Here is a 15,288-nt window from a genome sequence, read left to right as displayed (position 1 = left end):
AGGGAATGGTCTACTTTCATTCTTTTGCATGTGGCTGTTTCCCAACACCATTTATTGAAGAGACTCTCCTTTCTCCATTGTGTGCTCTTGGCTCCCTTGTCGAATATTAGCTGTCCATAAACATGTGGGTTTACTTCTGGGCTCTCAATTTTGTTCCATGGATCTGTGTGTCTGTTTCTGTGCCAGTACCATGCTGTTTTGGTAATGGAAAGAGGAAGAAATGAATTCTTGTTAAAGTGTAAACAAATTGTTGTTTGTTTAATAAAATCTCCTGACCCTGTTCCTACTGTGCTTCCTGGCTAAGCTTGTCTGCTCTAACTCTTCACCTTAGTTTGGCAGTATGGGTATCCTCTTGGAGGATTTGCTTTGAATACCAGAATATAATCTCCATGAGGGCAGCGTTCCTTTTATCTGTTTTGCTCACTGTTGTATTCCAATACCTAGAACAGTGCCTAATGCACAATAAATATCTGATTGAAGTAATTAATCTGAATATATTACTAATTGCAGAAAATTAATTAGGATAAGTAAAATTAAGACTTTGGTCCTCTTTTTGAAACTGCTGCAGCTCTTGCTCAAAATTGAACTTTGAATATTTAAAATATGCATATTATAATGCTCCCTTTGGTACTTGCCCTTCACCAATGTCTTTGTTCCCAAATTGTCTTATCCTCAGTCTATTCTCAGTGTTTTTGGAAATTTTTCTTGAAAATACATATCTAATCAGATATCCTCCATATATGTGCCCAATAACTTCTGAATGCCATTCTTTGTACACTGTATCAAATGACCTTTTTGATATCATTTTCCAATATGCTTTGCACAATTTGCATCCTCTGGCTATTTTCTGTTTTGAATATACTTGACTGTGTCTTGTCTCTGTACATCTGTACATGCAATTCCCATCCCCCAAATGCTATTTACCACCTTCCCCTACCCCTTGCCCTAGAAAACTCCTATTTTTCTCTCAATAGAGGTTAAACGTCAAATCTTTGGAAAGGCATTCCCTTGTGAAATGTTAGGTGTTCCACTTGTGTGCTCCTGTCACTTTGTGGTCATCCCTTTGATGAATTCTAGGAATAGATGAAGAGAGAGGCGAACAATGTACATGCCAGGAATAGAAAAAAGAAAGGCCATCTAGTGGAGCCAAAGAAACACGGAGGCATGAACCAAGACAATCTGATTAAACTTGGTTTTAGAAGACAAACCAGAGAAAGAGTCACATGTTTTAAGTGTACATGTCCATATGACAACAAAACGCAGCTGCTCCAAGTTATTCTCTTTTGAATATGCCTTTTGTAAACACAAAAAAAGGTTAAATTTGACTCTAGTCAAATTTATCAATCAATTCTTTCATATTTACTGAGTTTTATATTTTTCTTTGAGATTACTTTGAGAGAATCCTTTTTATTTTCTGGGATTATGTTGGCTTCAGTGTTAATGCTTAAATCTGGAATTTATTTTGCTGTAAGGAACGAAATAGTAATCCAACCATGTTTTTTCAAATGGCTCGCCGGTTGTCCCAATACGTTTTATTCAATAAGCCATTGTTCTTTGCTTTACTGGTAAATACAGATTTTGTATTATATTTTAAAGTTAACTTGTTAGAGTCATGTTATTTTACTTGCAAATTTTTACAAGAAGCTGTACCTTTTGCAATATTTCTAATTGTAGAAAAGCTGCATTGTTATTTTATGTTGGTTGAGTTAATTAGGGCTGGATCAGTCAAATACAGTAGTCCTCCCCTTATCCGAGGGTGTACGTTCCAAGACCCCCAGCCTGAAACCCTGGACAGTACGAAACCCTATAGATGACATTTTTTTCTATACATACATACCCATGATAAATTTTAATTTATAAATTGGGCATAGTAAGAGATTAACAGCAACTAATAATAAAATAGAGCAATTATAACAATACGCTGTAATAAAAGTTACTGTAGATCTTAGCAACCTCAGCATATGATTTTTTTCTTTTCTTATTGAGGACTTTTACCTTTTCACTGAAAGAAAGCACTTTATGGCTTCTCTTTGGTATAACCGAATTGCCAGCATCACTACTCTTGCACTTTGGGGCCATTATTAAGTAAAGTAAGGGTTACTTGAGCACAAGCACCGTGATTACCGCAACAGTTGCTCAGATAATAGAGATGGCTACTAACGGGCGGGTAGCATATACAACATTGATACACCGGACAAAGGGACAATTCATGTCCCAGGCGGGACAGAGCAGGGAGGTGTGAGATTTCACCACGCTAATCAGAATGGCATGCAATTTAAAACTTATGAATTGTTTATTTCTGGAATTTTCCATTTAACATTTTCTGGATAGGAGTTGACCGCGGTCAACTGAAACCATGGTAAGTGAAAAAACGGATAAGCGGAGACTACTGTATATCAAGATTAGGAGATAGAACTAATCTCCTTATATTATAAGCATTTCATATAATCTTAGAATCTTACATACAACTAATCTCCTTATATTATAAGCACTTCATATAATCTTAGAATCTTACATACTGTCTTAATTTGGGTTCCCCAAAAAGCAGACACAGAGACAAGGATTTAGGTGGAGTTAGTTTTTTTGGAAAGTGCAAAAAAGAGTATATTAATGAGCAAGTCTCCACTGTGGGCTACTGGGGTCATCCCCTGTGGACTCTCTAAGAAGTCATGTGAAACACGCCTCAGAATATTTCTCCTTGGTACGGGAGAAAGTTGTCAGGAAGAGAAGTGAGATACAACACTTGAAGCAGAAATCTGTCAGAGCACGGAAATTGTCTACTGCAGCTGCCAGTGAACTCAGGTGGGACAAGGGGATGGAGGGTGGGCCATCAGCATCTACTGTACCCAGTTTCCCTAGAAAACAGAGCTTGAGGCAAAGATTAAATGCAAAGGTACCTTCTGCATACTGGTCACAATTCCTATAGACACTAACGGCTTTCTACTTCACAGGAGTGTGCTTGGCCCATTCATGGAGCAGGCTGGCAGCAAGAAGAAGTTAATACATCTGGAAACAACTCTTAAACAATGAGAGATGTTTTGTGAATAAACCTCACAGCTTCCACAATCCTCATGGGACAATTCAGAGGTGTCTGACAGTGTGTCTCAGAGAGTCCACAATAGAACTGTGTCCTGATTGTTGCTCACATGGTCACACAGCCATTAATGTATGCTTGATTTGCTTTTACCCCTTTCCTGTCACACTTTTCCACTCCTTCACCATGCACTCACATCTTGGGATTACATCCCAAATAAACTGCTCAGACTCAAATCCTTGTCTCAGGGTGTGTTTCTGACAGTTGGTAACAGAAGTGTTCCTTAAAAGGCAGATCCATGGGATGTGAGATTTTAGAACTGGATCAGTCACTTGTTCGATGGCAACTAGGACTCACAGTTGCAGCCAGAGAATTTGTGACAACTGGTGTGCTGCAACATCATCAACTAAGACTCTCACTTGTGGTATGTTAGGATGAGGTACAGATGGAAGTGGTGCCCTGGCTTATACAATAGCTCTAGTATTTGAATTAGAGATATGAGAATTATGAAGTTAGTTAACTACTGAAGAAGCCGTGAAGAGAGAAAATGACAGGCTCAGGTCAAATAACTTGGGCACGGTGTGAAAGTCATAAGACCTCCTTGACAATGTTTCAAAAGAATCTCATCCCACAGACTGTGCTACAAATAAGACACAAAATTTGTCATAAATGTGCAGAATTATAAAGATACTGAATTTAGAGCTCTGGTATGTTTCTTGTGTAAAAATCACAGGTTCATTAGGGAAGAGGTATTATCCTGAGATTCTGAATGAGGACATTTGAGTGGATGCATTTGAAAACTTGAATCCTGAGATTCTCATGGACACTCTGGGCCAGCAGAACTCACTTGTTACCCCTTGTTAGAAGAGAGCAGACTCTTATTGTCTGGAGACCATGCTTCATGAAAGATTATGCTTATCTTCCTGAAGATCTGTTCTTAACTTCCCCCCATTGCATCTAGACCAATAACCAGGCTCAGTCCTCAAAATGGCCCAAGGGGGGATAATGCTGACCTTAGTATGAGAGGAACTGGATCATTGATCAAGAAAGCTTTGGGAGCTAATATGTGCCATTAGGAGCCAGGAGAATATATATAGGAATAGATTCTGAGGCTACTGGGTTAGGAGAAATAGAATATATGATTATACAGGGGAAAGCCTTTTAATAAGGTTGTGCTCAGGATTTAACAATCTTTTGCAAAGATGCCCAGTGCTTATCCTACGATGCTGCTGGAATTATTGCATCTTTGAGGCTTGGAAATGTTGATAGACTACAATAATTGAGATGGAGCTGTTAGCACCACTTTGGCAGAGAAGTGAATTAGGGGGTGAGAATATACAGGGAAGGCATGTTAGAATGGATTTGTTAGAAAAGATCAGACAAACCACTACTGACCCTGTTTCTCTGGAGATCCTAGAGGACACCGTCTTTACTCAAGCAGTAAGAAATGCACTAGTCAGAGCAAAGCAGACATCACTGGAGCCTCAATGGTGGCTGTCCTTATAGGCCAGGGTTGATGGCAGGACATGGTGCTTTAAAACTGGGCTCCCTAGTATCAGTGAAAGTGATAAGATTCCAGAACAGTATAAAAAATTGGTCCTTGACTGTCAGAAACAAAGTGGGCATAATTACCATAATGGGCAATAAGACTGGAATGGCAAACACTGGGCCCTGATCTAAGTGTATTTGCGGCCATGTCTAATAGACTTGGGTCCTCCTAGGGATGAGATAGGTGAACAGGCAATTAGGGCATTTATTATCTTATACAAGCAAAAGCTGGTCATCCGTAAACTGATGCCAACTTCTGCGGTGGGTATCTCTTGTCCACTTCAGACCTGAGACAGCTCAATCACTGACCTATTGCCAATTGAAGGAGAGACCAGATATGTTTCAGGAAGGATCCTGCAATGTCACCACAAATATATACAATAAATATTCCCCTGCATAGAGATCTCATGAAGATGGTGGCCTAGGCAGACACTGAACTCACCTCCTCCCACAAACACAACCAGGTTACAACTATTATTGGAAAAATTACCCTGGAGAGAAAACTGAAAACTGGATATAAAGAACCCCCACAACAACGGACAGTACTGACTGAGGCAGAAGATGCATAAATTCCTTCTGGAGAGAAAGCAAGCCACCTTGAAGAGCTGCAGAGCTTCACAGCCAGCCAGGCAGGAGCCACCCTAAGGTATGCAGCCTTCTCTGCAGAAGTGGGGACCTTACTGGGGGCATCTTACCACTATAAGCATCCTGCAGACTCAGCACAACTGAGATGAGTGTCCTACTATCTGGCTTCATGGGCTAGTAACTGCAACGGGGGAATACACCCAGAAAAGCTATCAGACAAAAGCCAAAAAAACCCAGCTCTTAAAGGGCCCCTGCAAGAATACACCTATCTCAGAGAACAACCTAAAATCAGCAAAAGGAAAGATGCACAGTCCTTTGGTGAAAAGAGACTCACCTGGTAGGCTCTGGGTGCATCTTGAGAGAGATGAGGCCTCTCTAGAGACTGAGACATTGGTGGTGGGCATTGTTGTGACCTAGTACAGGCATGCTGACACAGACCCTGGCAGACGTCATTGAAGTTCTTCCCATGGCCTGTTAGCCCAGGGGTCTGCCACACCCACTAGAGTGCAGATTTAATCCACTTCAGCCAGAGCAGGCAGCTGGCCCTAGGGACTAGTCCCGCCCAACAGCAAGCCCTTAGGCTACTTGTCAGCCCACATAGACTGGGTGCCTTGATCCTCTACAGGCAGGTGAGTGTGTCCACCTCTGTGGGGCAGGGCCTGTGTGAGGACAAAGTAATCTTGGGATGCGTTGGTGGAGAGGTGTGGGCCTCTGCAGTGGGGCGACTGGGAAGGAAAGACTAGGCTCCCTGGGTACCTGCAGTAAGAGCAACCCTGCCACAGCAGAAGGACACAAGCAACCCACAAAGAGGTCACTCCTGGATCATTTTTCTGGTAACAAGAGGCAAGCACACTGGTTGGCCTCAAAAGGCATCTGTTACATAAGGCCACTTTTCCAAGATCAGGAGACATAGCTGACTCACCTAATACATAAATATAAGCACAGAGAAAGAGGTATAATGAGAAGGCAAAGGAACAGATTCCAAGCAAGGGAACAGGACAAAACTCCAGAAAAAGAACTAAGTGAAAAAGAAATAAGCAATATACCTGACAAAGAGTTCAAACAGAAACTCATAAGGATGCTCAGTGATATTGGGAGAAGACTGGATGAACACAGTGAGAACGTCAACAAAGAACTGGAAAATATAAAAAAGAACCAATCACAAATGAAGAATACAATATGCAAATGAAAAATTCACTAGAGGGACTCAATAGCAGAGTAGACGGTACAGAAGAATGGACAAGTGAGCTGGAAGAAAGCCTAGAGGAAATCACCCAAACTGAACAGATAAAACAAAAGAGAATTAGACAGAATGACAACAGGCTAAAGGAACTCTGGGACAATATCAAGCACACTAACATTCATACCATAGGTGTCCCAGAAGGAGAAGAGAGAGACAAATGGGCAGAGAATCTATTTGAAGAAACAACAGTTAAAAACTTTCCTAACCTAAGGAAGGAAACTGACATCCAAGTACAGGAAGTACATAGAGCACCAAACAAGATGAACACCAAGAGGCCCACACCAAGACACGTTATAATTAAAATGTTCAAAATTAAAGATAAAGGGAGAGTCCTAAAAGCAGCAAGAGAAAAGCAACAAGTGACATACAAAGGAAAGCTCATAAGGCTATCAGCAGATTTCTCAGCTGAAACCCTACAGGCTAGAAGAGAGTGGCATATTTAAAGTGCTGAAAGGAAAAAACTTACAGCCAAGAATACTCGATCCAGCAAGGTTATCATTCAGAATGGAAGAAGAGATAAAGAGCTTCCTGGACAAGCCAAAATTAAAGGAGTTTATCACCAAGAAACTAGGTCTACAAGAAATGCTGAAGGGAATTATTTAAGTGGGAAAGAGAAGACCAAAAATAAGGATAAGAAAATTATCAAACCAAAAAAAAACACAACCAGGCCCTAAAATCACTGGTAAGGGCAATAATACAGTAAAGGTAGCAGATCAACCACCCATGAAGATAATATGAAAGTTAAAAGACAAAAGTACTAAAATTACTTATTTCAATGAAAAGATAGCAATGGATAGACACACAGAAAACAAGAGATTAGATATTATTTCAAAAACATAAAATGTGGAAGGAGGGGAGTAAAGGAGTAGAGCTTTTGGAAAGAGGTCATGCTAAAGAGACTATCAACTCAATAGAGATTGCTATATACATAGAATATTATATAGGAACCTCATGGTAATCACAAAGCAGAAACCTATAATAAGTAAACAAACAAGTAAGAGGGAAGAAATCAAATGTATTACTAATGAAAGCCATCAAACCACAAGGGAAGAGAGCAAGAGAAGAAGCAAGGAACAGAGAAGAACTACTAAAACACCCAGGAAAAAAAGTAACAAAATGGCAATAAATAAATATTTATCAATAGCTACTTTAAATGTCAATGGACTAAATGCTACAATAAAAAGACATAGGGTGGCCAATTGGATAAAAAACAAGACCTATATATATGCTGCATACAAGAGACACACTTCAGACCTAAAGACACTCACAAACTGAAAGTGAAAGGATGGAAAAAGATACTCTATGAAAAGGGCAAAGAAAAGAAAGTGGGGGTAACAATACTTATATCAGACAAAATAGACTTGAAAACAAAAACTGTATCAAGAGACAAAGACGGGCACTACATAATGATAAAGGGATAAATCCAACACAAGTATATAACACTTGTAAATATCTATGCACCCAACATAGGAGCACCTAAATATATAAAGCAATTATTAACAGACATAAAGGGAGAAATAGACAGGACCATAATAATAGTAGGGGACTTTAACACTCCACTTGCACTGATTGGATAGATCATCCAAACAGAAGATCTATAAACATTGGCCTTAAATGACACATTAGACCCAATGCATTTAGTAGATTTAGAGAAAACATTCCATCCAAATCCCTCAGAATACACATTCTTTTCAAATGGACATGGAACATTTTCCAGGATTGATCACATATTAGGCCACAAAACAAGTCTCAATAAATTTAAGAAGATCCAAATAATACCAAGCATCTTTTCTGAATACAATGGTCTGAAACTAGAAATCAACAGCAGGAAGAAAATCAGAAAAGCCAGAAAGTGTGGAGATTAAAGAAAATGCTACTGGACAACAATTGGCTCAATGAAGATATCAAAGGAGAAATCAAAAAATACCTAGAGACAAATGAAAATAAAAATATGACATGCCAAAATCTATGGGATACAGCAAAAGTGGTTCTAAGAGGGAAATTTGTAGCAATTCAAGCCTACCTCAACAAACAAGGAAAATACCAAATAAACAATTGAACAGTGCATCTAAAGGAACTGGAAAAAGAAGAACAAAAATAGCCCCAAATCAGCAGAAGGAAGGACATAATAAAAATCACAGCAGAAATGAATGAAATAGAGATTTAAAAAAAAAAAAGGAAAAATTTAATGAAACCAAGAGCTTATTCTTTGAAGAGCTAAACAAAAGTGAAAAATCTTTAGCTAGACTCACCGGAAAAAAGAGAGAAGGCTCAAATAAATAAAATCAGAAAAGAAAGAGGATAAATTACAATGGACACCTCAGAAATACAAAAGATAAGAAAACAACAAAACAAAACAAAATACAAACCTAACAATTGAGAGAAGATATTTGCAAATCATCGATCTGAGAAGGGGTTGGTATCCAAAATATATAAAGAACTCATACAACTCAGCAACAAAAAAACAACACGGCCAATTAAAAATAGGAAGAGGATATGAACAGACATTTTTCCAGAGAAGATATACAGAGGGCAAAGAGACACATGAAAAGATGTTCCACATCACTAATTATTAGGGAAATGCAAATCAAAACTACAAGGAGATATCACCTCATTCCCCTCAGAATGGCTATTATTACAAAGACAAGAAATGACAAGTGTTGGAGAGGATGTGGAGAAAAGGGAACCCTCATACACTGCTGGTGGGAACGTAAACTGGTGGAGCCTCTAAGGAAAATAGTATAGTGATTCCTCAAAAGATTAAGAATAGAACTACTATGTGATCCAGCTCTTCCACTTCTGGGGATTTATCCAAAGAACACAAAAACACTAATGCTAAAAGATATTTGCACCCCTATGTTCATGGCAGCATTATTCACAATAGTCAAGACTTGGAAACAGCCCATCAACAGATGAATGGATAAAGAAGATGTGGTCTCTCTCTCTATATATATATTTATATACAATGGAATACTACTCACTTATTAAAAACAATGAAATCTTGGTATTTGCAAAAACATGGATGGACCTTGAGGGTATTAAGGTAAGTGAAATGAGTCAGATTGAGAAAGTCAAATACCATATGATTTCACTCCTAAGTGGCAAATAAAGACAACAGCAACAAACCAACACATAGATATAGGAACTAGATCGGTGGTTACCAGAGGGGAAGCAGGGAGGGAGGAGGGTGAAAGAGGAGATAGGGCAGATGTGTATGGTGACAGATGGAAATTAGTCTTTGAGTGGTGAACATGATTGAGTCTAGACAGAAATTAAAATATAATCAAGTACACCTGAAACTTATATAATGTTACAAACCAATGTTACCTCGATAAAAAATTACTAAATTAAAATATTTTTTAAAAAGAGAAGAGGGGCCTGCCTGATGGCGCAGCGGTTAAGCGCTCACGTTTGGCTTCAGCGGCCCGCAGTTCGCCGGTTGGGATCCCGGGTGCGGACATGACACTGCTTGGCAATCCATGCTGTGGCAGGAGTCCCACATATAAAGTAGAGGAAGATGGGCACGGATGTTAGCTCAGGGCCAGCCTACCTCAGCAAAAAGAGGAGGATTGGCAGCAGTTAGCTCAAGGCTAATCTTCCTCAGGAAAAAATAAAAACTAAAAATGAATAAAAATAAAAAGAGAAGAAATAACAAGTGTTGAAGAGGGTATTATGCTAAGTGAAATAAGTCACATGGAGGAAGACAAATACTGTGTGGTTTCATTCATATGTGGAATATGAAAATAACAAAATAAATGAACAAACAAAACAAAAACAAAAACAAACACAGATACAGAAAACAGATTGGTGATTACCAAAGAAGAAGGGGATGGGAGGAAGGTGAAATGGGTAAAGGGGGTCAATTGTACGGTGACGAATGGTTACTAGATTTTGACGCTGAGCATGCCATAGCGTGTACAGAAGTCAAATTATAATGTTGTACACATGAAACTTATATAATGTTATAAACCAATGTTGGCTCAACAAAAACAAAAAGGATACAGAAGTTTCCCATCACTCCAGAAAGTTCCCTCTATTCCTCCATTCCCCCACTTCAGGAACTACTGATATGAATTCTATTCCCAGGAATTAGTTTGGAGTATAATGGAACTTCATACAAATTAAATCATATCTTAGTTTCTGTGATTTACATCCACGTTCTTACATGTGTCAAAAATTTGTTCAGATTTACTGAGTTTCATTCCACTGGATGAATGTACCAGTTTATTTATCCATTCATTTACTGATTACTGGTGGTTTGTTTCAGGTTGTGGAATAAATTCATGACTGATGCTGCTATGAACATTCATATACAAGTGTTTATGGGTAGTTTCCTAGGCCTAGAATTGCTGGGACATACGGTAGGTATAAGTTTCCCTTTATAAGAAACTACTATTATGCACTCTAATTTGTCTTCTCATGACCTCTGTTTACTCTTTCTTTCCATCAACCACCCCCTACAGCATTCAAGTTTTACCATTTATGAATCTAAGTCTCTCCTCAAAATTCTTATAAAGAGAAGCTTTAACTCTCCTCTCCATTCTCTATTTTAGTTAAATGTTGATCCCTTATCTTACTAAGGTGTGAGGGGGAAAAAGTCATTAGTGTCTTAAAATTGCAACAAACCCACTTATTCTTCCCCTGTGACTTCTCCAAGAGTCCGTGGCACTTTTGAGCCCAGGTATACACCCTACTTCTCCTAATTCCTCCCATTTCCTTTCCTTCTCTAAGTCCCCTGAGCTAGGATCCCCAGATGCCTGAGCACAGCCTCCCCCAGTAAACACACATTGTTATGTCATAGCTCCCCCCTCCCTCCTCAACCTCCCCAGGGTGCCAAGCCTTCAGCCTGTCTCTGCTCTCCTCATGACTACACTGCTAGAGAAGTTGCTGTTTCAGGAATAGTCTTGCCTGCCTCCCACCTGACTGCACTGTTTTTTGAGTCACAGGCTCCCTCACTCATGGGGCCTTCCTGGGCCCAGGCCCATAAGACAGGCGATCTCTGGCTGCCTCTGCTCTGGCTGTTCCTGTCCCCGGTCTGCTGCTCCCATGCCCGACCAGGATGGCGCTTCACTTCCTCTGAAGTTGTGATCCCCAGGAAGGTCTCCCATAGGGTAAGTGGAGCTGAGATACAAGGCCAGCTTTCCTACAAGATTCACTTCAGGGGCCAAAGACATGTGGTTCACCTGAAAGTCAAGAAGAGCTTGCTGCCCAGACATTTTCCTGTTATCACCGATGACGACCAAGGTGCCATGCAGGAGGACTACCCTTATGTCCCCCGGGACTGTTACTACTACAGCTACCTGGAAGGGGTTCCTGGGTCTATGGGCACCCTGGACACCTGCTATGGGGGTCTGCGTGGCATGCTGCAGGTGGATGACTTCACTTATGAGATCAAACCACTGGAGGCTTCTTCCAAATTTGAGCATGTGATTTCTCTGCTTGTGTCAGAAGAAAGATCAGAGGTGGAAAGGTGTACGATTGAGGAGGAAGATAAAGATCACGCATATGAAGAGGCAACACTTGCTGAAACTCCTAGAGCAGCCCCTGTGTATTTGTGGTGGCCACACAGGAAATACTTAAAACTTCACTACACGGTTACTAACTCACTATATGTTCTGGATAGAAACCAGACACGTATAGTAGAGAATGTAGTGCTTATGAACAACATAGTGGATACCATTTTCAGACAAGCTCATTACGATGTTTCCATACGTGTTATGTGCATATGGACTCATTCAGATCAGATACAGTTACATACCTGGCCTAGTGCTTATGCAGCTTTAAGTCACTTTGGTATTTGGAAATTGCAATGGTGGGGGCATATTCGTCATGATACTTCACTGCTTCTTACAGGACATAAACTCAGTGGGGTCACATATTATGGTATCCATAATGGAATATGCAACCCCAATTGGGGAGTAGCATATACATTTGTAGGAAATTATCACGTATTTTTAGGTGCAGCTATTGAAGCCCATACATTATGTCATGTACTCGGCACAGGGCATGACACATCTGGTTGTAGTTGTTTTCGGAGAGCTAGCTGTGTCATGGCTCCTCAGCCTGGTCTTCTAGATATGATGAGCAATTGTACATATAACAGAATGCTTCAACGGGCTAGAGGGTGGGATCCTTGTTTGGGTGTAAAAAATACAGCATACACAAATTTTCCTTATGTAGCTCCTCGTTGTGGTGACAAGATCATAAATATGGATGAAGAATGTGACTGTGGCTCCCTTAAAGCTTGTAGTATGGATAAATGTTGTGAGACCCATTGTGCCCTAAGCTCCGGTAGTATTTGTAGTATAGGACCTTGCTGCATTGGCTGTAGGTATGCTCAGCCTGGAAAGGTTTGCAGAGACACGCCTGGTATTTGCGATCTACCAGAATTCTGTAACGGGAAAACACATGCTTGTCCAGATGACCTTTATATCCAGGATGGAACCCCATGTTCACCATTAGCTGTTTGTGTGAGAGGAAACTGTACTGACCGTGATATGCAGTGTCAAGCCCTTTTTGGCCACCAAGTAAAAGATGCTGCAGAAGTGTGCTATACAAAATTGAATCTAATTGGCGACCGATTTGGAAACTGTGGGGTGAGGTTGATACGAGGAGGATCAACCTCGGTGCCATGTGAAGAGGATGACATTTTTTGTGGGATGCTACATTGTACTGCTGTCAGCCAAATTCCTGGTGGAGGTGAGCATACTACATTCCGTCATATAATAGCAGATAACGAAAAATGCTTTGGATACGATGTACACGATGGGGCAGAAATACCAGAAATGGGGCTTGTAGTGGATGGTGCAACATGTGGGCCAGGAAAATATTGTTTAAATCAGAACTGTACTTTTTATCAAGACATTAATTTTGACTGTGATATCAAGAGATGTAATTTCAAAGGGGTGTGCAACAACAGGAAACAATGTCACTGTATGGACGGTTGGAAACCACCATCATGCGAAGAGAGAGGAGCAGGTGGTAGCCTAGATAGTGGCCCTCCACCTGACAAAACACTACGTCTTCAACCCAAAATAATATTTGCTCTGAACGAGGGAATAGCTCTACTGCTTATACGTTTCACCCTTTTTGGGATTTCAATTCTTGGTGGTATGTGTTCAAAATTAGAAGAAACCCTAGAAAAGAGAACCGAGGAAAAAACTGTTGAAGAAGGCCGCCAACAACCTCAACACAAGTAAATACTAACTGGAATGCACAAAATGGCAAAATTCACAGTGGCCCTTGCTGGGAGAAATGGTCAATAATCACTCTGATAATCACATAATCCTATAACTATTCTGAGGTTGCCATCTTGAAATAAAATGACATGGCAGGTAAAAATGGGTCTGTGTGTTTAAATTCACTTAACATTTCATGTCTGGTCATATTATTACTATTTCTGTAGATAATGGAAGGTACTCTTAGATTCACTAACAAGAGGACCTGTGTTTATTTAAAATGTGGAGTCTAATGTTTTATAGGCACACCTGTAGCAAATCTTGTTTGCATTGGTATGCACTTGTTTAACAGTTCATTGGACATTTTCCCAAGGGGTTATGTACTAGATTTTTGTGATTTGTTCATTTTTTTCCTCACGTTAAATAAACTTAAGAAGAAACATTTACAGATCCAGTAGGAAGATACAAAACTTTGGTGTTGTAGGCACGTGAATGTCAACAGCAGTTCAACCCCCTGGTAAGTATGTGATCTTGGACAAAGTATTAGGCTTCCCGAGATCCACAGTTATATGTTACATGTTACATTGGCAGACAAAATGTACTTTTCCAGAGTTGTGTGATCATCAGTGGAAAGCAACTAAGAAGAGCCCGGAACACCTTAGGCACTTAATACATGCTAACGCTATCATGTTCATTATTGTCCTGGGTTGTGCTACACCTGGGGTATTCCAAATATACTGCCTTGGCATTGTATCTTGTAAAACCATCACATGAGGAGCCATTGATCACTGATATATCACTTCTTAAGGCCTCCAGTTATTAATGTCATAGTATTCACAGTAAAAAATCTCAGGAATTGCCTAAGCACGGCCTGTATATAAAGTACAGGACGGAACTGACTGATATATGAACAGAGACAAAAATTTAGGTAGAACGAAACAGCACACGATCATTTCCAAAATAATGCACTAGAACAGGGTCTGATACGGTAAGTGTTACATTCATGCTGTTTAAATGCCTCAGGTCTTAGATCAAATCTCTTTCTGAAAATATGGAGTCCAGATGAGGGTAACTACCAAAGGGGAGGGGAGGGACGCATGAGTAGAGGATCAATAGGATGGCCACTCTACGATGTTGTAATTTGTCCATCTTTTACAGAGCTCTCTTGACCAGCATTTCTTGTCCAGGTGGCTTATCTGGTAGAGTGATCTGGATATTCATCCATTAAGAACCCAAGTCCCCATTTACTATGCCCTTGTCAAACATGGGTTGCTGCATTTGCACTTGGCTCCGGTATCTACTCACAAGGAGGTTAGATAACCATTTACTAACTGATCCAAATAACCGTTTACTAACTGGTTATTTCTTGCTGGTCCAAAGGCAGTGTTGAAACTAGAGTGTGTCTTCTGGAAGGGGAGTCATTTTGTTTTGATTTGAGCAGTCCATTTGTCAAAGTATGATAGCTGCGGACCCTGTAACCTTTTTCTCTCTTTATTTCCATTTTCCCAACATCTGCTTCTATCCTTATTGAGGGGTTTTGCTTTTGTAAAGGACCTCTTGTTTCCCTCAAGCTGTTTAATTTTGGGTACCATAAATTTGAGTGTGCATGGTTTTTATCTTTGGTTATCCTATTATCTCCAAAATGGCAAACTCAGTGTTTTAATCTGAGGATGGGTGTGGTCTGCTAGTCCATTTAGTGT

At 40.1% G+C, this 15,288-nt stretch overlaps 3 protein-coding genes across 15 annotated transcripts in view; 2 read left to right on the top strand and 1 right to left on the bottom strand.

Moving 5' to 3' along the window:
• The window catches only part of MED6 (mediator complex subunit 6), a 135,508-nt gene extending 132,238 nt beyond the window's left edge, over positions 1–3,270 (top strand). For all 12 annotated transcript variants that reach the window (XR_011432009.1, XR_011432008.1, XM_070249511.1 and 9 more), the window contains one exon: positions 2,952–3,270. Coding sequence is in view for 2 of the 12 variants with exons in the window: in XM_070249508.1 (XP_070105609.1) it covers positions 2,952–3,023 (72 nt within the window). In the remaining 10 variants the exon portion in view is untranslated. The remainder of the gene's footprint in view (positions 1–2,951) is intronic.
• LOC111770330 (disintegrin and metalloproteinase domain-containing protein 20) overlaps positions 1–15,288 on the bottom strand; it is a 114,946-nt gene that overhangs the window by 26,953 nt on the left and 72,705 nt on the right. The gene's annotated exons all lie outside the window — the stretch shown is intronic.
• On the top strand, positions 10,557–13,679 carry LOC138920586 (disintegrin and metalloproteinase domain-containing protein 20-like). 2 transcript variants are annotated; one of them, XM_070249494.1, is made up of 2 exons: positions 10,557–10,771; positions 11,357–13,679. In XM_070249494.1, the coding sequence occupies exons 1-2, from the start codon at positions 10,694–10,696 to the stop codon at positions 13,607–13,609; spliced, it is 2,331 nt and encodes a 776-aa protein (XP_070105595.1). In that variant the 5' UTR covers positions 10,557–10,693; the 3' UTR covers positions 13,610–13,679. The 2 variants fall into 2 exon arrangements, with proteins under 2 accessions (XP_070105595.1, XP_070105594.1); XM_070249493.1 differs by having other exon boundaries at positions 11,240–13,679.

Source organism: Equus caballus, chromosome 24, assembly GCF_041296265.1.
Source record: "Equus caballus isolate H_3958 breed thoroughbred chromosome 24, TB-T2T, whole genome shotgun sequence".
NCBI classification, from domain to species: domain Eukaryota; kingdom Metazoa; phylum Chordata; class Mammalia; order Perissodactyla; family Equidae; genus Equus; species Equus caballus.
Note: the sequence above shows the minus strand (reverse complement) of the source record. Positions and strands in the feature narration are given on the sequence as shown.